This window comes from Terrapene carolina, unplaced genomic scaffold, assembly GCF_002925995.2.
Source record: "Terrapene carolina triunguis isolate 2854851 unplaced genomic scaffold, T_m_triunguis-2.0 Scaffold53, whole genome shotgun sequence".
NCBI classification, from domain to species: domain Eukaryota; kingdom Metazoa; phylum Chordata; order Testudines; family Emydidae; genus Terrapene; species Terrapene triunguis.
Genome location: NW_020664404.1, coordinates 2,630,818 through 2,654,089, shown reverse-complemented (window position 1 = coordinate 2,654,089; position 23,272 = coordinate 2,630,818). Strand labels below are relative to the sequence as shown.

Genomic DNA, 23,272 nt, shown 5'->3' with positions numbered 1-23,272 from the left:
ACATCATAACCTCACAACCCCCAGTTTGAGAACCCCTGCCCTAAACCTAGCAGAGGCTGGGACTGGACAAGGGATAGGTCACTCGAAATTGTCCTGTTCATTGGCCCTGAAGCATCTGGCCACAGTCGGAAGACAGGATACTGGGCTCAATGGACTGATGCAGCATGGCCATACTTAATGCGAATGATAGCTGGTCCACAATATGAAGTTCACTGGCATAGTTATGTCTCTCAGGGTGAAATCCACACCCCCGAGACACATAGGTATGCCACCAGCTTAGACAGTGCTAGGTCAATGGAACAATTCCTCCTTTGGGGGAGGTGGATTACTTGTACTAACAGGAGAACCCCTCCCACCAGCATCTATACCAGGGGTAGGCAACCTATGGCACGTGTGCCAAAGGCAGCACGCGAGCTGATTTTCAGTGGCACTCACGCTGCCTGGGGTCCTGGCCACCAGTCCGGGGGGCTCTGTATTTTAATTTAATTTTAAAGGAAGCTTCTTAAACGTTTTAAAAACCTTATTTACTTTACATACAACAATAGTTTAGTTATATATTATAGACTTATAGAAAGAGTCCTAAAAACATTAAAATGTATTACTGGCATGCAAAACCTTTATTCAGAGTGAATAAATGAAGACTCGGCACACCACTTCTGAAAGGCTGCTGACCCCTGATCTATACTGACACCCTTAAGAGCATTACCCGTGTAGTTGTTTAAGTATAGATGTAACTTTGTCAGTGAGTTAATGGGTGGGAGTGTAGCTGAGTGTGAATTAGTAATTATGTCACAGTGGGTGTGCAGAGGTGTAGATGTGAATTCAGGCTTGTCTAAACAAGAAAATTTGTACCATTTATGATACTGTACCAACATAAACCACCTAGATCTACCGCTATAAAACATGCATGAACAGTTGTTCCAGAATAAGTGGCTTTTTGCAATTTAGCTTAATCATCTTTCAAGGTCAGATGAACTAAAGACCACCCCCACGTGCTTTTATAACAGAATAAGGGTAGTCATAGGGGCACTTATAGTGGCATTGGGCTTTAAAAATCACACTTTACAGAGGTGTAACTGTCCCCAGCAAGCCCAGGATTGCACCCGAGTTTAGTGAGAGAAAAACCTCATTAAAAGCACACTGTCACTTATGTGTTAGTGAATTATACATTACATGGCTCCTAACTTCCATTGATTTCACTGGAAGTAAGGAGCCTAAATAACTTTATGAATCTGGGCCTAGGTATTCACAAGTATTGCCAACCCCAACTATCCAAAAATCATGTCAGGTACCCCTAAAAATCATGAGATTAGCGTAAAACTAATTTTAAAAATAAAAGGTGTTCTTTCATTTGATGTCTAACTTTGAAGCTTACTGGTACAGCTTGGTCAAGCTTTTCTCTAACACTGAGGGCTAGAATTTTTTTTCCCCCCAATGAAAGCTGAGGATTCCAAGAGCTATGGTTTCAAGAAAAACAAAGCAAGACTCCTTGTACAGTCATGAGAGGTGGCAAGAGTGTGACCCTTTCTAAAGCAGTAACACCATGGTGCAGTGTGGGAACGTGGGTTTTTCCTGTATGTCTCCAATGCATCACTGTCTTCGTCTGGTCCTCAGATATATTGTTATAGGAAGTCATTCACAAAAATTCCTGTGGATAAATGAAGCAACAATTATCCAGCTACATACCCTACAGGAAGCGGTAAAACTACTGCAAGTGTAGGACTGGAATGAGAGTTAAGTTATATTAAGTCGGTAACAGAACATGGCCCTGAGATTTACAAAGGACCCGGGCATGAGCAAGAGCCTCTAAGTTCTTATGGTGTTAGAAAAGTTTCAGGTTGAAAAAATTCCTACGTCTAATTCCCCCAACTGCCAAATATTAAAATAGTGGGCCACTGATATATCCTTGTTAGCCAGCGGTGCTGATGAGCTATTTTACTAGTCTACTCTAGTCTGGTGACAGTGAAACACAGGCCACATTCTTATTGTCAATGGGCATTATGCCTGCAAAAGGAATGCCAGATCAGCCTCCTAGTATTTGACAACAGTTAGAGCTTGGGCATGCTAGAGGCTAAGCATTGTCAGCCAATGCCACTTACATTGGTAAGGAGATTGCATCTTTTGTGACTACAGAAGCAGAGACTATTAATTACTTTAATGTAAATTCTATTATAGATTTTCTATATTAAAATTATTAAGTAGTGCTCATAAGCTGATTTTATGTTACTTGGAGAGGAAGGTAAGTGACAAACTGGTTATTTGAAGACTTCTGACTCTAAAAAAACATCTTGGGGTGCTAGAAATACTTAAATTAGTTTATCCATGACCTCTACCCTAGACACATGCACAAACCATTAATTGATTCACAAGAGGGAACAATCCAACTAAAAGCTAACAAGTTGTGAAAATGACATCAAGCTCACCACACCTTTGGCATGGCGCTCCTAAAGGATTGGGCAGCATGCTTTACTAATATCACTGCATAAACATATTTTGTTTGAAGAGTAGAATTTAATTCCATCCCATAGGATGTACTGAATTACTAAAATGCTGCATATAGCTATTGGTGAGTCATGTAACAAGAGTACTGGTCAGGCATGCTGGGCCAAAGGGAACACAAATATGAAATCACGAAAATTACATGTATCAACACAGAAACCGGGCTACACCTTTAAGCACAAACAAATTCAGAGCCAGTATGATCTCCCTCTGAGGAAACAGGAAAACCACTCACTGCCAGTATATACATCCCTACTGCATTCTGACATAAGGCTTATAATAAAGGAAGCATCCTCTTAGTGCCTGCTTTTCCCCTGAAGTACTGGAACCTCCACTGTGACAAGCAAAATAAAAAAAACTGATAAGGTTGGGAATATGCAAGTTCACACAGTTTTATTAACATCCTTAACAGCTTTAAAAAAAAAAAAAGTCACCAGTTGTGGAGTTAAGAGTCTTATACCCCTAACCACAAATATCAAAATACATTCATTCAAGTGACATTTAATGTTTCATACAAATATGAAGTGGGCTGCTAATGCAAAAATAGTCCAGGCTGCTACCTTGGAAATAAGCCATTTTATCCTTTTCTGTTGTGTGTTTGGGATTCTATAACGCATACCTTACATATCAAGGCAGCTGTGTCATTTCTGTAAACACCAAAGCCTGATAGAAGTGCAAATATTCAGAACAACAACAAAAAAAGGGTGAGGAAGAAAGGAGAGCACTGGTAGGGCAGAGGAATGTGTTCAAATGATTGTCACCTCAATATTGCTTTAAGTGTTTTGTGGAGTGGGTGGGGACAAAAGGGATACAACACTAATACAAATATCACTTACAGCCCTCTCTGGCTCCCAATGCAAGACTTGTGAGAGTGAATGTCAAGTTATTTCACTTAGTAGGTTTGTTCTAAACATTGGTTGATAACAAATAGAACGGCGTAACTTCCATAATGTACATTTAGCAAGCTTTTTATAGAGCTGTTTACACCAAGGCCATTGCAAGGAAAGAGCCAGTACATTGGGAGAATTCAAGAGGTGTCTCATTCTGACAATACTCTTCACAACTCTAGGCCTCAGAGAAATAAAGAGGTATCTTCTCCATCTACAGATCAGATTTTCCATATTGCATGTGACCTCTCAATTTGTTTCGTTAAAAAAAGGTGTGTCCTTGTCTCTTGGAGCCTATAATTCAAGAGGTATTTCAGTCCTCAGCAATCAGCACAGGAAGCCCTCCCCCACTCTGCTTCTAATTAAACCAAGCAGTAATGTGTACATTTTAATGACAGGAATCACGATACATTTTTTTAAATTTAGACAGATGCTGTTCATGCAGTCAAAATAAAAGAGGTAAAAATACACATTATGCATATATTGGTTTTAAAATCTGTATTCAAATACAGCATTGAGCTAAACTCCAGAGCCTACTCACAGATATGGATGTTCTTTGGGCAAAATATGATACAGCACAGCTGGTCAAGCAGAAAGTAAAAATGTATGTTTGCATAATTAAAGTCAGAATAGAGCCCTAACCTAGAATAATCCATAGAAGTTAAAAAGATACTGATATACTTTGTGAAACATTTCACTTTTAAGCTGTTTTTTTGTTGCGAGTCCTATTTGCAAGAGTTACAAGGAGGAAAACATTTCCAAGTAAAAAAGTTGGTTTGTATTCACCTATCTTTAAAGCCAAGTTTTAAAAACAGCTGCATAGAAAAGTTCTCCAGAGAGTCACACACACTCAGGTCCTCCACACTTTACAGAACGTTGGCTACAAGATATAGGCCAACACAATCTCCTAAGAGATTTGCCCTATGCCTGCCTTCCCCCTCTCCCCACCCCTCCCATTTTCTAATAAAAATGTTCAAAATTTTAAACAGTCCAATATTATATCCTTAATTGGGGGGAAAAGGGGAGCCTAACCTCATTCCTGTCCCACTCCCCACTATCCTCTGTTATTACTTCATATAAGACCCTGAAATACATTGTCACATGACTGTCAAATATAGCAAAAGTTTAATCCCTTGATACTCTGAGTTGCCCAACTGCAACTGATCGGGGGGGGGAAAGGAATATGCGAACTCCAGAAGCCAAAGCTTAATAGGGATAATAAATAACATTACACAATGAAGAAGTTTTTGCTCTTTGAAGGCTGGTCAAGGAGGTAGGATAGAAAGTTTTTTGGCCTTTGAACATTTAAAAATGCTTTGTCCAGCTGGTCCTTCAGGCTAAATTGGAGCATTACACATACCCCCCCGCCTGATGCTTACACATACAATGCTACAGTTTTCACAGCTCTAATTGTACATGTTAAAATCAAGTCAACTTACTCTATTTGAGTAAAATTTACTATCAGTAAACAGCAAGACTGATTTGTTTTCTACATACAACTTTGTGTCTTTTACAGTTTCTTTAAAAAAAGAGCGGATGACTTTGTATTCAAAGACTACCAAAGTGTATATTTGATATTCACATGCAAGACCAAAAAAACCCTTAAAAATGTTACGCATAAATCACGTGAAAGGACTCTGCATCCTACCTTTAAATAAGGAAACATACAAAGTTTTCTAACTTTTGTGCAAAATATTAGTTTGCTAAAATATTTTACATGATAATGGATATGTGTAAATGTAGATTGACAGAAAAAAGCTGGTTCTTAGGAATTTGTCACATTGTGGTATTTGTAACAGGATTTTATATTCCCTAGTACACATCAAAGTTTATCACTGAAGATAAAAATCCTATAGAACAAATCCAACAGAGATTTCTCTAGGCACCTTCTCACGTAGAACACAATGTGACTTCAGTTAGATCCATCTGAGAGTTGTGCACACAATTTTATGCTGAGCATCACATTTTCCTCATGACATAAGGCAAAGACAACTGTTTGAAAAATGTCTAGATACAAAATGATGTAAAATAATTTATATTTGAAAACCCTGGTATAAACAAAAGTGGAGAGATGGACACTTTATACAATAGGCTATTTTTAAAACTAATTTGTGCACAGGCTGAAGATTGTAAAGAACCTTCAGAATTCACACAGTTTTGGCTTTTTTGTACAACTGTTTATAACACATTTTAAACCATTAGGAATGCAAACTAAAACTGCACACTACTTCAGAAGAAAAAAAAAGTTTGACTTTGTGCAATTTTCTGCCCCAATTTAACAGTGGCAGTAATCCCTGCATTTGTTGTGTTTCAAACAAGGATCTTAAGAAACACACATCAAAAGGAGGAAAAGAAGGCAAAAGTTGGCAGACATCCAGCATCTAGTTTTTCCTGTTTGTTTGTTTTTTTAAACAATGTGGATGACAAATAGTTTCATGATTTAAATGATTTCTTTAAATAAATACACTGTATCGGACATTTGCACTGACTTGATAAATCTAAGTAAACAAAGGCTTTACAGCACTCCTTGTTGCCTCAAGTCACTGGTGTTAGGTTCCAGAGTCCTTTTCTCTCACTGAGTTTCGAAACCTGCCATGCGATATCCAGTTTGATTAGTTAACACACTTCCATTCTGCCCCTGAGGTGGTGGAACTCCGTAATTTGCACCCATCCATGCGGCAGAAGACTGTGTCTGACTGTTGTGGAGGGAGGGGGAAGAGAGGTGATTACAGAAAATGTATAGTTCCAAAAGACTGAATTTACATAAAGAGATTGGAGAGGATAAGAACTGCCACACTACACTGAAAGCTAATTAGATACTTTCCAAGTTTTGGCCAACAGAAACTTGCCTAGAACAGAAAAATTCCTAAAGGTAACCCCAGCTCTGACACTGATGTTATGGCTTTCGGCAAGTCATTTAGGACCTTACTTTAAGACATGCTAAGCACCACTGAAGTCAACTGGAACTGTAGATGCTCAGCACTTCTGAAAAAAATGCAGGCCCATTACAGACGGGAAAACAGACAAGTTCAGTGGAGATAAAATCCCTCACAACACTTGTCAGTTAGATTGGTGTTACTTAAATGTTTATGAAGTGCAGATATAAGCATAAGCAAAAGAGGAAAACTGTTGACAACTAAGGGCAGTAAGTGTAAAAAACAAAGAATCCATGCAGGAATTCACTGCTGCTGTATGTAGCTGAATTTTAAAGAGGGCCAGATTGTTTTATAAACATCTGTAGTTATATCTGGGCTGGCATGGGAACAGAGGGGAGGAAAGAGTAAAGCTCAAGTAGCTTGTTGCCACCAGACCCCTCAGAAGGGGTAGTTCAATGGATTTAGGTCATTATAGTAGATCTGAGTTTAACTACTGGTTAATGGATCCAACATTTAAACCCTGAAGTATTCTGCGTAAGAAATCAATTTTCAGGTACATGAGTGCACATGCACAGACATCACTTCACCCACAACTGGGAAGTAATAGCAGCTGTTTGAAATAACTAAATACTGATTTAAATTTAAAATTCAAAGGAATTGTAAGTAGGCATAGTGTAATTACCAGAGTTAGAATTTGGCTAGGACAAAGGAACAAAATGTCCCTATATTTACAAGAAGTTCAAGATGACCATTAGTAAAGAGAGTATTAGTTTGACCAGGACACCGCCGTATACATCCCCTACTCTAAAAGGTAGTTCTGGCATTTTTGCAAGGGTAGTAGTCCCTTACACCCTGAAAATATTTCAAGTATGGTAATTATTCTGCCAACCTAAAATTCCTATTGTACTTTCAGATAGATATGGGACCTGATCTTCTTACACCAGTTTACAATGGTACAACTTCCTTGTACTTCAATGAATCCCAAATTCAACTGATGATTTCCCCCAATGAAGCATCATTCTTCACAATTTATTTATAGCACACAGATCAGTTAGCATGCATACTCACTTAAATCCCTGCTGATTCCATGCCTGTCCATACATTCCATATGCAGGGACTTGCCAACCATTAGGCATATACTGACCAATTTGCTGTGCATTTCCATACCACTGGCCCCACTGGCCATAAGCCTGTGGATATCCAATTTGATTCTGCAAGGAAAGGTGAAATATTGAATACACTAATAACAGTCATATTTATCTATTGATGTAGAAACTCCTACCTATCAAGCTAGCCTTTAATCAAGAACTTAAAAGAGCTTATATTCTAATACCTCATTTTGAAAGTTATTATAAAATTTAGCTGGGCAACACCCTCTAACGCTATATATATGAAAAATCACCCCACCCCCTGCACACACATATTTTGCTGAGTATTCTCTGGAGTACAGCAGTCTAATATTACAGATAACTCTTCCAGACAGCACTGCAGGAAAGAGCAAAGTTGAAATTCAGACAGAAACTTAAAGCTCTTCCCACTCTCTCTTTATCATTGTCCAAAGCAGGTTTCCACAAGTTCCAAACAGTTTAATTTTGATCAAGTATCTTAAAAGGCAGATATCATGGAAGCAAGAATTAATTTGGGAGGTCACATGGCACATAAAATCCACAACCCACCACCCTGAAACTGATATGTATTTCCATGCTAGAAATATGTTAAGAATCTCATTAATAAGATCACACTAATCACCATCTTACAAGTTAGTGTAAGTTTGTTCTCTGACCTGCTGGATTGGATTGATCATATCTGGTGTTTCTTTGCCCCAATAGCACTTCACAACATGCCCTTCTATAGTAGTTCCATTGACAGAAACAATTGCATGTGCAGCACTTTCATGAGAATTGAACCTGTTAAGATACAAAAGGAACATCAATATAAACCCACCTTCCATACACCTACAGACAAGACACTTAAAAGGAGACTGTCAGCCTAAAAGTGTGCCTGCACTTTAAGAAGTTTTAAGAGTTTCCAAGTTTGATTATAAAAAGAAAAAAAAACCATGAAAAATAATTGTTTGCAGGAGAAACTAGTCTTTGCAAGGGAACCCAAATACTGCAGCATTGTAGTAGTACAGAAGATTAAGAAAGCAAAACTGACCTATCTAGTTTCACTGTCTCACCTTGAGTGAGCTACAAAAAGTAAGTAGCATACATGATAGGTAAAATCTGAAATTGTGTTAAGCTGCATTTTTGATTATCTACAGCGCTGTCTGTGAAAATAATGTAAGAAAGTGCATTTAAAAATATGATTCTGAATCTGCAAGAATCATATCCAATACTTACAACTATGAAGTTATAAAAAGAAAAGTAGTACATCTTTGTTAACTCAGATCAACATTACCACACAAACAAGATGAGACTATAGTTTAAACTGTAGACACTGAAGGATAGTCTAAGTCTGTCTAGGCTAGTTTCCTACTAGAAACATTCTGACACCAGTGCTTAACGTGTTTTCAAGGGAAAGGTAAAAGTTAACGTTTTTAAAAGTGAGCAAAATGTAACCTACCGTATAAAAGAGTACCCTTTATCTGGGAAGACTCGAATTTCCATTATCTGCCCAAATGGAGAAAAGGTCTGGCGCATTAGCTGTTCTGCAGTGTAGAAAAGGTAGACAATCAAAATTAGGAAGTACTTCTGATTTTTAGATACATTTTATGAGGAAACCCCAAAATTTAGAAGATGCCATACCTGTTAGTCCTGAAGTAACACCACCACAATATACAGTACAGTTGCTTGGGCTCGACTGATTGACAACATCATCATAAGACAGCTGCTTGGTGTTTGCTGTAAAGAAAATGTTTTTTAAGTTTTTTATTTAAACAAATTATTTACTTTCCTCCTGTCTTCAGAAGTCTACAAAGAGCAAGGATCCTAGGTCTTTTTTGGGCGATGCCTAAATCAGACCGATACATTTTCTCCTGTAAATCTTTAATTTTACCATTAGACTTAGCTTACAAAATATACAGCTATAAAATCCTCCCAAGTGGTAGTTTAGGAAGTGAGAGATATGTAAAGCAAAGAACTACAAGCATTAAAAGGGACATGAAACGTCAGTGAGGTTTCCCAACTGAGTCATTTTCACAAAATAAAGAAACAAAAGTGCATTCCAAAAGGAAAGCTACATTCAAAATACATGATGATCTCAAATAGGAGACATGTAAATTCCAAATAATAAATGGGATGGATTACTGATGAATATAATGTTTAGAGGGATGTCATTTAAATTAAGCCCAAAATTCAGGTTTATAAATCTACTTTTAAATACACTTAATGGAAATATTTTCTTCCATCAGTTTAAGTCTAAATACACTCCTCCCCCACCCAGTATTTTCACCACAAAAACTGAAACACTGGCAGTGCATTAAAACAAGTTAAATCAAAAACACTACTTTCATTGTCCAAGCTGACTGAAATGCAAGACTGAATAAGTACTGAAAAGTAACTGAAAGGTTTTTAAATGTTAATATTAGTATTTAAGGAAATTTGTGTAAAGTTATAATTTAACATATCATATTTCTTCAAGCAAAATCTTTACTTCTGAATTCTACAGGGCATTGAATTTTTTCAAGATAGAAGCGCTAATACTTAGAACTAATAAGAGGTTTCATTTCTTCCTTATTTGGGTGGGGGCAAGGTGGACAGAAACTAAAAACCTACATTCATATGTACTCTTTGGAGCTGGAGGTTTTCGTGTTGCCCAGTTAGTTCTGATTTGTCTTCCACCAAGCCACTGTCCACCCATCTGCTGAATAGCGTTTTCTGCATCCTGTCCATAGGGGAAAAATATTTTTCAGCAAATTCTTTTTGAGCAACACCATACTAAAAGCGAATCATCATAGGTCTGTCAGACTCAGATATTGCCAACTTCTAACAAATATTGAAATAAAATCTGTTCTTCAAAAAGATGTTTAAAATACAGGATTAAGGCAGTTATTTTAGGCCAAACTGAATGTATCCCAAGAAGAGTTATGCACTCTTGTAGAGCATGTTTGTGCAGTTGCTCCACTAAGTTGAAAGGCTGTAGGAACATTCCTTTAGCTGAGTCTCTAGCTCTCCCTCATCTGCATTTAGAATAAATCTCTCAGACCCAATATTTCAAACTGGTCTGGCCTAACACCACGAAAAGTATGTGGTGGTGTTTTTTTAAACTCCCCCAATCTCCCATTTTCAAAATATACTGAGACCACATAACGGCTTGCCCTACTCTTTCTTCCCTCCAAAGTGTATTATTTCTGAGTGAGAGAGAGAGATTTGGAGCCATAAGTTATTAGTACCCTGCCCATAAAGAAGCTGTAAGTAGGAATGTTTGATTATTCTAAGTTTAATACTCAACTGGTTAGCTCCATTTTCTCCCTTTATGTTGAATACCTTCCACCCCAGACCACTAATAAGGCTCTATAAAAACTGACTAATGATGTAATGCAAATCCTATAAAAGTATTTCCAAATACAAGTTGCTTTAGAGAGTAGTGCACCAGACCTTTAAGCACTAAAACACTGCCATTCTGCCAGAGCCAAATAACTCAGTCCGAAGTAATTTGTATTTAATGTAAGAAAAAAAGTAAAATTTTCAGATACAAATATCAGTCTGAGTGAGTATTCTAGTTTTCATCTCTGTACATAAATACTTTGCACTTACATAGGGATGATGCTTAGAAAGTGCTAAGTACTTTCCAAACATGAATGAAGCCTTATAATATCACATGATAGATGGAAATACTACTACTTACCTATTTACAGAAGGGGAAACTGATACAGTACCAGATATAAAAGGGACCAAAAATGTACATGTTTTACACAGCTGTTCTCTTTAAAGCAACTACCAAGATTTTAGAACTCATACTATCTATAATGCCATTACTTACCCATTTATTGAAGAAGGAAACAAAGCCATATCCTTTAGATTTCCCTGTTGCCATATCTTTAACCACTCGTGCATCTCTAAAAAGCAGAAGCAATGGCCAATTTAGCATATAAAAAAAAACATAATAAAATGACAGTGAGTCACACACAGACCTCATTTTCATGTTTCACCTTTATTAAAGTGAACTGTTTAATGCACCAGCAACATATTCAAAACAAATTCCTCCTTTTCTAAACAAAAACATTACTAGTGTTTTGTCATGTAGTAGCAAAATTAAACTTAATTTTGTAAACATGCAAATCAATAGTTTCTCTAATAAACACATATCTTACAATAGATGGTTCCCAGTTCAAAATGCTTTAACATATTGTTAAGACACTAAGCATGGTCAAAGCAGCTATTCAAATGACTCATTTAAGCCACACAGCTGACTAACATTAGCTGAATGGCTCTCTTTAACCATGCAATTTATAGCTTGCTAATTGCCAACACATTCTACCTACTCATTAAAAATATGAAATAGAAAAATGAAAAAAATAGGAATTAAAAGGCATACGTCGCCTGTTAACTGAATTCTTTAAGTTTCTCAGGTCAATTCGTTACCCCCTTTTTGGACTGTGGGCAGCTGTAAATTTTGAAAAATTGACATTTTCAGAAATGGTTGCATTATCGAAGGAAATAAAACACTAAAGACATTTACGTTTTAAACTATATACTATTATAAAGAATTTAAAACTGCATTCGCAAACAGCAATCATACAGGATTGATTGGAAACTACAAGATATAAAAGGCAAAATTTATATAAGTAAATAAGAAAACTACAACGTTTGTCCACTGTGAACTGTAGCTTGTAGTTAGCCATGGCAATTCTGTCCATTCTTCAGAGACACTCTGCAAAATAACCAGAGGCCTATTATTTGAGATTGAGTAAAAAAAAGGAGAGACCCAGCTACAATAGCTAAACCCCATTTGTGGAAAGTCTGATTTTATTAAATGGTGTTTCTCAGGCAATTCGTGTACAGTTAGCCAAATATCAAGAAGTACACGCACACACACACACACCACTATCCTGCCCTCCCCAACCCCATAAAAATACAGGCACTTTTGAAAAAAACAAGATAAATAAAACCAGTCAGCAAGTCATGCAGTGTAATGTAAAGGCTTTATAAAATATGGTTTAGATCAACTAGATGCACAATATTCAGTATTCCACGACTGGCAGAAAAATCATAATGAGAGTTTTATGATGCCAGTTTTAAAACCTTTTAAAATAATTGCATTCTGTATTAAAACCTAGTTCTTCTACACATATGGCTATAGAGAATATGTAGATCACTGAAAGGCTCAAATTAAGACCACTTTCACACACTACAGAATGAAATGTACCTTAAACCCTTCATGAAAAAGCAAGCGTTAAACTGCTTGCAATTTTCTGTATTAAGAAAATTTGAATAATATGTTACAAATTGCCTGAGAACAGTCATTTATGTAATCTTAGATCAGTTTGCTCTGCACAGCCTAAAAAGGAAATAAAAACTAAGCTATACTTACCCTCAACTGAAAACTTTGAAAATAAGACTTGAACAAGTGAAAACATGCATACACCAAACATAAAGGGAGACCACAATAAAGATGTATGTATTTATATTAAAGATTAAGTTGTATAAAACTACCAAAAGTTTTTACGTGCTAATCATGCGTTGGTTCAACTTTGATTATTTCACAGAAAAAAAATCTCAATCACATTTCCAGGAATTAGTCAATGACTAAGAAGAGTTAAATATACAAAAAAATATTTTTTTTTAATTTCGTTTTATAAATATGGAGTATTCTTCACACATTTAATTGAGTAACTGTGTGAAATCAAGGTCCACTCTATTACTATTTACCCTTACTTCCTTAGGACAACAGTTTACAACAAAGAGGGATCTTAAATCCTCCCCCCACCCACCACAAAAAGTCAGCTTGAGCCAAGGTGACCTAAAAGGTTTTTCAGATAGTTAGCCCTACGATTCTGTACTGAATACCCCAAAGAGAAAGGATAAGAGGGTCGCACACACAAGTTATTTAAAACCTGACTAAAAAAAAAAAAAAAAAACACCTTTAGGCCCTGCAAAGTCTGGATAATCAGCTCTCTCACTGCAGAGAGAATCACCACTACGAGAATCTCTTTTGGAACAAAGGGAATGATATATAGGATCCTAGTAATCCTGTTTTTCAGACATGCGGTACACAGTTTTAAGAGTTATTTTATACACAAACGCCCCTCAGAGGAACTGGAAAAGAAAAAAAAGAAGGCAGCAAGTTTAAATAGCCTATATTTGGAACTAACCACCCTCTTTACACTCTGAGTATCAGTATATAAACTGCAAAGTAAGGCAATGCCTGGCACAGCTATGCTGGCACCGCTGCAGTACTTCAGTGTAGACACTAACCAGTGTCAAGAGGGGTTTTCTTGTTGCTGCAGATAATCCACCTCTTCATGAGGCAGTACCCTATCCTGTCTACACTGAGGGTTAGGTTGGCTTAACTACATCTTTCAGAGGTATGGATTTTTCACAGCCTTGAGAGATGTAGTTATGCCAACGTACGTAACTTTTTCAGTGTAGACCAGCACTAAGCCAGCTCTCAAAAAAGCCTTGTGCAGTTGACTGCTAGACCAGTATTTTGGGGTGGAAAGATGATTGCAGCTCTGAAAGAGGATCTGCCTAAAACTATCCCTCCTACATTTCAGTGTACGACTTCCTCCTTCCCAGACTAATCCTTCTGGATGAGGACAGATAAGACCTACTTTAGAAGCCATGTGTCATTCAGGAGAGTAGATGTTCAGCTATGTGAAGCACTGAACCTCCTCCGCAAGTAAGTATACCTGCTACCTCTACAGAGAGAGACAGTGATTAAAATTAAAAAAAAAATCTAAAATATAAATTAGTGTTTTCTAAAATGAGAATCTCCTGCAGATCAAATTTGAAAACCCTATCATAAGAAACGAAATTAGGATTTAAGTCCAATACATTGGAGTTCATAAGAAAAACTTGTTTCAAATAAAAGCATCACTACACAACACTTCAAAGCACTTATCTTGGTACCTCACCATCAAGGAGCAGCAATCCAAGTACAAGTAGTTAGTTAAAGGTAAATGAACAGTTTAAATTGGAGGAAGGAACAAACAAGCCGCTCTTAGCCCTGCTACAAAGCATGTATTTTTATATGCTTTTCAAACTATAAGCATTACAGCTGTATGTTAATACAGCAAATAGTAATGAGTAGGCAGGTAGAGAGCTGTGATCACTACCACTGATCAGCTAAGTCTTTACACATACTGTTCTACTTGTTAACCCATCTCCCCACCTCACTTGTCTCTCCCTATCCACCTGTTAAATCTTGTCTTTCAGACTCAGCTCTTTGGGCCAGGGACTCTTATTTACTGTTTGTATAGTGACTAGTACAATGAGGCCCAAACTGGTTGTGGCCTTTAGATGTAACCACAAGGCAAGCGTTAAACAACCAAACTGATTATTAAACTAGAAGTACAAACTATTTTATTTAACCGAACTTTTGTATTAAATACCTAGACTATCATCAAAAAGCCAAAATCTGACTGGACCTGAATATGCACATGGAATTTGATCCATATTAAACTATTTTTTTAAGAATGATTACATGTATGATTACATTTAGTGGCAAATGAAATACAAGACCCATGTCAGAGAAACTACCCAGTATGACATCCTCCAAGTTACACAAGGATTTCTACAGTATAAAAAAGCTACATATACAGTGAATTTTTCTAAAAAAAGAAAACTGACTGCTGGTGGGTAATTTTATTATGTATCCCTACTTATTACTCAAGTACTAGAACTCTGAAGTCTCTTTATGAACACAAAAAGTGTGCGTTGCAGTCACTTCTGCAACTTGACTGGACTTTTACTTACTGTAAGCTTGCCTCCAGTAAAAGGTAACGTTTAATTTATTTGCCCTAAGAAATCACTTACGATATTCTTCCAAACGGTGCAAAAGCTGCTTTTATATCTTCAGTTGTAATTTCTGGACTGAGGTCTCCAACAAAGACATGGAAATGGTCTTATTGGGAAAAAGAGAGAAAATAATTTACAAGTGTGAAGAATGTTCCTGGAAACACAAGCAGTATAGCAACTTTATATTGCATTAACTTCCATATATCTGAGAGCTACATGGGAAACTAAAATCCTTTACCTATCAAAGGTAACATTTGTCACTGCTTCAAATATAACCATCACTTGGTGACAGTATAACAAAAGCAATAATTTTAAGGATAATGCTGTGATGTACAGTATTTAACTCAAATTTTGTTTTTGTAGTTATGTTCATAACCAGTCACTATTTTACCAGAGATTGCAATTGTTTACTTAAAAGCCAAAGCTTACTTTAAAATCTTAATGTTACAATAGTAATGTTAAAATTAAACACATTTACAGATAGTTCATTAACTATCCAAAACTTTACCAACTAAAGCATCTAGTGGTTTTGTGAGCAATGTAGAATAAAATTTGCTTTAAAAGTAGGATGGATATTGAACCTAGCTACAAAATGTTTGGTGTAACCATATTTTGTGAAGAACAAAGAAATACCTTGCATTGCAATAGTTTGATGTTAAAGAATTTGACAGTTTTCTCAAAAGTCAAACAGTTTTGGTTGCCCAGCCATTACATCATGTGAATCCATGTGTATTCAATACAACTGAATCCATGTGCAAGTGAACTAAGACTGAAGGCAACAGATGAAAAGAGTAATCCTTCACTTTATGTCACAGACATTAAAAAGAGCACTGGAGAGAAATAAAGATCCCACATCTCAGGATTTTTTCCACTTTGATTAAACAATTTTTCATAAAGTATATTTTAATAGTTAACACTATACAGACTAACTTATATTAGAGCAGGTGTGAAACTTACAAATCCACTACAATACTAGTTTGGTTAAACCGCAAATTCTTAAAAGCAGTTTAAGGCTGGCCAAGTACAGAAGCAACACATTGGGTTGCCATGAAAGGGGAATTTCAGAAGCAATTTAAGTACTCCAAATGAGTTTGTATGGAGCAGCACATATAACAGCCTTGAAGGCAGCTGATTTTCTTGCTCTCATAGTGGGTGAAATTCTAGAATAGCAGTCATGACTAATGGGGTCAAAGGACTATAAGAAGCAGCACCAGAATGAAAAAGAGTGGACAACAGACCACATTCTGATGCAATGGGGAAAGGAGAGGGAAATCTTGCCACAAACGTAAGAACAAAACAGAACAAAAACCCCCAAAATAGCTTCAGCTGGTTAGTGAATACCCTTGAGAGATTTCATTTTATGTTTAAGAAGATACAATTACCTTGTGAACGCAGTGTGCTGACAACGGTACTACCTGATGACAAAGATTAGATTTGTTCTTAAGTTTATTAACACAAACACATTTAATATCATCTTAGGATAATGATCAAAACATTACTGCAAACATTTGTATGATGCTTATTGCTTACGTTTAAAAACTATTTGCGCAAATAAAAAAATTACTCAAAAGCATAAAGGGCACTTACTGCTGGTATCTTTCTTCTGGCTGCTGGGGGTTGTTGCCCAGTTCACTTTGACCTCCTACAAATAACATTTGCTAAAGTAAATATTGGAACCATATTCTGATTTTGTTAGCTATTAATTTCTATACTGCAGGGGGAGAAGGTACACAAGTTTGTAGTTAAAGACATTAGTCTAAGTGGCTGAAGTTTCTTGGTAAAATGTTCTATTTCCAGCTACATTAAGCCATTTTACAATGAAGATAACTAATCTTGCTTTATTGCTCTGCTAGTCTCCCTCACCTTCAAGATCAATGGAATTAAAATATTTATTACAACCATTTTGACTTCTTCCCTGTCCTACTTCTGTACCCAACCCTCCTATGAACTGTCACTATCCAGTTTTTACCACCACAATCGTAAAGCTCAAATGAAGTTAAAAGTTCTTCACTTTACAAGATAAAAAAAACAGGAGAAAGTGTTTACCTTTTGTGGCTCAGTTCTGCTTGGGGGTTTGTTTTGTTTATTTTAAAGATGTTTCATCCATATCATTGTATATATTGTTATTTCCACCGCAACTCACGCTTTAGACATGACAGCTTACCTTACCCATTATCTTCCGTCCATTCATAGCAGCTAATGCTGCAGCTGCGTGACGATGCTCATAAAACTCCACAAAACAGTATGGATCATTTCCAGCTGTCTGTTAAAAAAAGCACGTTATTAAACATTATCACCCCCTCAAATTTTAACCAAATTGTAGTTGGTGCCCAGTTATATCTATGTCTGAAAGTCTTAGCAATTTAGAGAAAGCTTGCTGTAACAGCTTTAAGCCAGTCACAATATTAGCAAATATTAGAAAAATATTTTAAAACTATGCTGTGGTAGGTATCTTGGTTAGCATATTTTGTGCCTCCCCCCGCCCTTTTGATATAACAAAAGAACTAGCAACTAACATTTGAGTCCAATTACATCATATGCTCTATTCCTTTTACAATATCATACCCATCACTGAAGTTTGCATCAACAAGTTAAGCTCTTCAGCATCCTTCTTTAAATTTCTTCATTGTACTCATGAAAAGTTAAATGTACAAGGATTTCTTTAAACTGACATGCTACAAGGAGTGGGAAAAGTTATCCAAGTAAAAGGCCCTTACATCCATGATCATTTTGCAGTTTTTGCATGGTCCAATCTGGCTGAACAGCTGGAGGATTAGTGCCTCAGTCACATCTCTTGATAGGTTCCCTACATATCTGTAAGATTAAAAGGAACATGTAAATATCTAAATTTTTATTTACTCCATTCAGCATTATTAAAAACGAAAGCAGGAACTTCTTGCTGAGCCAAGCACAATCCCTTAATTTAGCAAAATATTTTACGAGTTAGCAAATTCAACAGTTGTTCTGAAAGCTTTTCAGTTTTAATATATGTACATGCAAACTACATTCTAACTTCAGATTATGGAGATACTCCACTATTAAGGTGTTCAGATACTACAGTGATGAGTACAGTATAAAAACCTAAATAGCATAGATTACATTTTCCCATTCAAACCTAATGCTTGCAAGAAATGTTGGACTGAGAGCTTTGGAGACAGAAGTCATCTGCTGATTAATGCACAGTTAGGCCCAGATGTTGCAAGTCCATATGCATAGACTTGTGCCTGGGCACATCTTCGCTGACTTCAGTGGAACTCCATGTGAGCACAGGACTCTCCAAACGAGGAGCTCCTTGCAGGACTAGAGCTTTAATATGGGCTGCCTCACCAACGTGCTTCAGCTCTGGCGTGGATGAGAGCCACAGCCATCTCCATACATATTATCTGTATGATGGTAGTATCTAGTCCTCAACTGAGACCCCATTATGCCAGGTATTGTACAGACATATAGCAAAAATACAGAAGTCCCTGCCCTATAGAGCCAACACTATAAATAAATAAGACAAAGGGTTGGAGAAATGGAGTATTATTCCCATTTAGAGGTAAGAAAGAGACAAAAAGCTGTATCCATACTATGGAAAGAACCCCACAGCAGGCAGGCAGCCTACACTGATGGCAGGGATTTTTCCCATCTGTGTAAGACTACCTCCTCCCTGAAGGAACTTAGCTAAGTCTACAGAAGCATTCTTCTGTCAACATAGCTGCATCTACACAAGGGGCATTGGGGAGAGAGGTAGGTATAGCTATTGAGGACCAAACCCAAACGACCTACCGGTAGCTATGTCAACCTAACTTTTAAGTGTAAACCAAACCAAAGACTAAGGCCCCAATTCAAAAAGGAACTTAAGTTTGTGATATGTTTATTAGGAAATGAACAGCAGATTACTTTTAAGAGGAGCTGGTTTAAATCCCTGTGCAAACCTCAAGTACCTAGTACTGAATCTTACTGCTCTATGATGGTTCTACTTCTAAAGGCCACAAATTTCTATCTGGATAATAATGGAAGACAAATCAGAATTTAAAAATGATTAAAATCATTTCAAATGTATTAAATAAAATCAACCTCCTTTTACTACATACTCAAATTCCATTAGCAGAACCAAAAATGGTTACTAATATAACAGTTTAACAAGTTACCCTATTAAATACTTGATATAGAATCAGAAAAACATAGGAAGGAAGGGACCTCGAGAGGTCTCCTAGTCCACTCCCGTGCACCCAAGGCAGAACTAAGTATTATCTAGACCAGGGGTTCTCACAACAATTTTTTCGGTGGCCTCAGAGTGCGGCCACCAACTCTTGCTGGTGGTCACTTTGACAATTTTTCCTAAAATACTCAACTAACTTTAGGAACAACAAATAAATATGCACATATGAATGTCCAAATCATTGTAATTTATTTATGTAAAGGGTTTTTTTTGTTTTTATTTTTAAACTCAATAATACAAATAATGTACAGTTGTCTCTATTCTTTACTGGACCTAACCAGAATAGAAACAAAAATAAGGTGCTTTGTACGCTCTTGTCTTTTGTTGTTGTTGTTTCTTTTGCCTTTTTGTTGCTTTTTCTTAAGACTTGCTAGCTAGTAAGTCTACTGCTATGAAAAGTGATATTTGTATGTTTGTTAATATCTTTTTTCACAGTAGCAGACTTGCTAGTTGGTTAGGAGGCAGTGAAAAGTGATATTAACATACAAATATTTTTCACAGCACATTTACAAAGCCCCAGCAAGCTGGGGGACAAATTAAGCCCTCGATGGTGAGGTGGGTAGTGAGGCAGCGGGGGCCAGGGCGATGGCTGGGGGCTGCAGGAGGCAGTGGGGGCCAGTGGGTCCGGGCCAAAGCCCTGCGGCCGGGGACCAGAGTCCACCGCCCCATGGCTGGAGCCTGCCGCCTGCCACCTCAGAGCTGAAGCCAGAAGCCTGAGCTCTACCGGCTGCCTGCTCCTCCAGCGTTTCTTGCTCCAGAGGGGGGCAGGACCCAACCTCTGCCAGTGGCCCCAGGGGAGGGGCCGCTGCTTCTCCCCATCCCCCCAATTACCGCCCAGGAGCCTGTGGCCGCAGGCAGCCACAGTGGCCACATTTGAGGAACATTGATCTAGACCAGTGCTTCTCAAAGCCGGACCACCGCTTGTTCAGGAAAAGCCCCTGGCGGGCCGGGCCGGTTTGTTTACCAGCCGCGTCCGCAGGTTCGGCCAATCGCGGTTCCCACCGGCCGCGGTTCGTTGCTCCAGGCCAATGGGGGCTGTGGGAAGCCGCGGCTAGCACATCCCTCGGCCTGCGCCACTTCCCGCAGCCCCCATTGGCCTGGATCGGTGAACCGCGGCCAGTGGGAGCCACGATCGGCCGAACCTGCGGACGCGGCAGGTAAACAAACCGGCCCGGCCCACCAGGGGCTTTTCCCTGAACAAGCGGCGGACCAGCTTTGAGAAGCACTGATCTAGACCACCCCTGACAGGTGTTTGTCTAACCTGCTCTTAATATTCTCCAACGATGGAGATTCCACAACCTTTCCAGCCAATTCATTGTGCTTAACTACCTTGACAGTAGGGAAGTTAATCCTAATGCCCAACCTAAATCACCCTTGCTGCAATTTAAGCCCATTTTGCTTCTTGTCCTATCCTCAGAGGCTAAAGAGAACAACTTTTCTCCCTCCTCCTTGTAACAACCTCTTATGTACTTAAAAACTGTTATATTCCCCCTCAGTCTTTGCTCTCCAGACTAAACAAACCCAATTTTTTCAATCTTCCCTCATAGGTCATGTTTTCTAGACCTTTAATCATTTTTGTTGCTCTTCTCTGGACTCTCTCCAATTTGTCCATATCTTTCCTGAAATGTGGCACCCAAAACTGGACACTACAGTGCAGCTGAGGCCTAATCACCGCAGTGTAGTTCAACATAGAGCATAAGATCCATCATTCTGATCCACAAGCACCTGATACAAACTGCATGAAACACAAAGTATTTGCTTTTCTAGACAGAGGGAATAGATACAGTATTGTGTTTTAGAACCTGACTTTGCTTTACGTTTGAGCAAAAGATGGGAGATGGGCAGTCTACAGCACATGCTAGTTAAACAAGCCGACTAAACCTATTATCAGTGTTAATTTTTGTACACGTTTTAATGTGTTTAATAAGGAAATTTTGTATGCTAATTGTTCATTTACTTCAGTCTTCCTTGTGTCTTAAACAACTCCATTTGACATCATAATCAAGATGATTATGCAAAACAACCAAAAATGGTAAGATTTGTTAACCCCTTTTTGACAGGAGTCATGATTTCCATAAAATTTGCTTCACAGCAGCTAGTGCTAACATATTAACACTAAAAAGCCTGGGAATCCATCTTAGTTCTGTGTTTAACAGGGCCAGCCTAAAACATTCTTTATAATATTCAACTGTGTCAGTACCAAGTTTCTTTAGAATGGTGCCTTTATGGCATTTTTGCAACCTCAGCAATAGTAGAAGGCAATCAGGCCACAAGGGAGGTCAACAGAAAATTTCAGATTCTGGAAAGTGTACAGAAGATACAGATTACATTTAAGCTCTACTCCAATGAGTTAAAAAAATTCCTATGACAGCACCTTCCCACAAACTACAAGTTAACGTGGCAAACCTTAGCGTCAGAAAATGGTGCCAGGCACAAAATACACTAAATAAAACACAGGCAATACAAGTGGCAAATTTCCTGCTCAATCTGGGTTCTTATACCAACGACCACCAGCACTGCATCTGAGCACCACAAGATGCAGGTTGTGTTCTATTAATGATTTGATGATAAAATGTAAGTTAAGAACAAAGTAACAGCCTCCTATTAAACTTCCTAAACTTATAGCAAGTTCAAGATGGATTTGTACTTTGGCTAAAGTAATCAGATAGTGAATAGCTTTAATTTCTTCGTTAGGAATCCAATAGTAGAGCTACTTAAGGTAGGTTGTTTTTTTTACATTTTTCTAGATAAAAGGACTTAAATAATTTATAAACCACAACAGAATAGGAACTTGGTATATGAGAAGTAGAAGGCAGACACTTCGTCCACTCAGCAACCATGCCTTTGATTAACTTCTACTGGAATTGAATGTATTTTGGCCATCTGCAAGCATGAATAAAAAAGTAATACATTAAGAAAAATGGCAACCTCAAGTCTGAGCCAAGGACTGTATTTTAGGGTATTTCTTCACTACCCGTAGTGAAGAAATACCCATTAAGATGCGATATATCGATCCCCGAACGCGCTCACCGTTGACTCCGCAACTCCACCAGAGCGAGCGGCGGTAGCGCAGTCGACGGGGGAGCCGCGGCCGTCGATCCTGCGCCGTGTGGACCACAGGTAATTCAATCCAAGATACTTCGACTTCAGCTACGCTATTCACGTAGCTGAAGTTGCGTATCTTGGATCGATCTCCCCCCCCAGTGTAGACCAGCCCTTAAAAAGCTACACACATGGAAAATTTAATCAGGATCAGATTTTAATGTGTGTGTGGATGTTTTGACTAAAGCAAGGATTTCTCTGCATCTGAGTGATAAAGATTTCTCTTATAAATAGGGCAGCTATTATAATGTTTAAAGTGACATTAGGTGGAGTAATTGAAATAAAAGTTTTTGTAGAAGAGTCCAGATGTTCAGTAATAGGCTGAGTAACACCCCCATCCCACATCAAATGTAGTCCTGCACTGATAATAGCTAGTGACTTATTTAGAGTTGGACTTTAAGTATTACTGTACATTAAATAATTCAGTTATTTGAGCACTTATAGCCTTGCATTGCTTTCAAGGTTAGCTTTATTAACAGCATAAAAGTCAGAATGTTTCCTAGAAACTGAATATCTACAAATTGATCACTGAGTGAATAATGTCACCTTTTCACCTGCAGAATTACATAGCAACTTAAGAGGTTTCTAGGATGTCGGATTTAGTTGGATAATCTCCAGCTGGAGCTGCAAAAATATGTTCCTGCAGTATCAATATCTGCAATATGAATGGTGGAACAAGTTTCCTGACATTTTAGTGTCAGTGATGTCAAATATCAAAACTCAGTTCTTTGTGCATAGATGTCTAGAATTTCTGTATACGTATACAGAATGTCTTAATGGGCATGCAAGAGGTATAACACA

The 23,272-nt window shown here is 37.8% G+C and overlaps 1 protein-coding gene across 2 annotated transcripts; it reads right to left on the bottom strand.

Moving 5' to 3' along the window:
* Positions 1 to 2,873: 2,873 nt before the first annotated feature.
* TIA1 (TIA1 cytotoxic granule associated RNA binding protein) lies at positions 2,874 to 17,970 on the bottom strand. 2 transcript variants are annotated; one of them, XM_026657671.2, is made up of 12 exons: positions 17,880 to 17,970; positions 17,327 to 17,425; positions 16,750 to 16,804; positions 16,545 to 16,577; positions 15,181 to 15,268; positions 11,186 to 11,261; positions 9,979 to 10,087; positions 9,010 to 9,105; positions 8,828 to 8,912; positions 8,046 to 8,169; positions 7,331 to 7,473; positions 2,874 to 6,082 (listed from the first exon to the last, which is right to left on the bottom strand). In XM_026657671.2, the coding sequence occupies exons 1-12, from the start codon at positions 17,889 to 17,891 to the stop codon at positions 5,959 to 5,961; spliced, it is 1,044 nt and encodes a 347-aa protein (XP_026513456.1). In that variant the 5' UTR covers positions 17,892 to 17,970; the 3' UTR covers positions 2,874 to 5,958. The 2 variants fall into 2 exon arrangements, with proteins under 2 accessions (XP_026513456.1, XP_026513457.1); XM_026657672.2 differs by lacking the exon at positions 16,545 to 16,577.
* Positions 17,971 to 23,272: the final 5,302 nt, after the last annotated feature.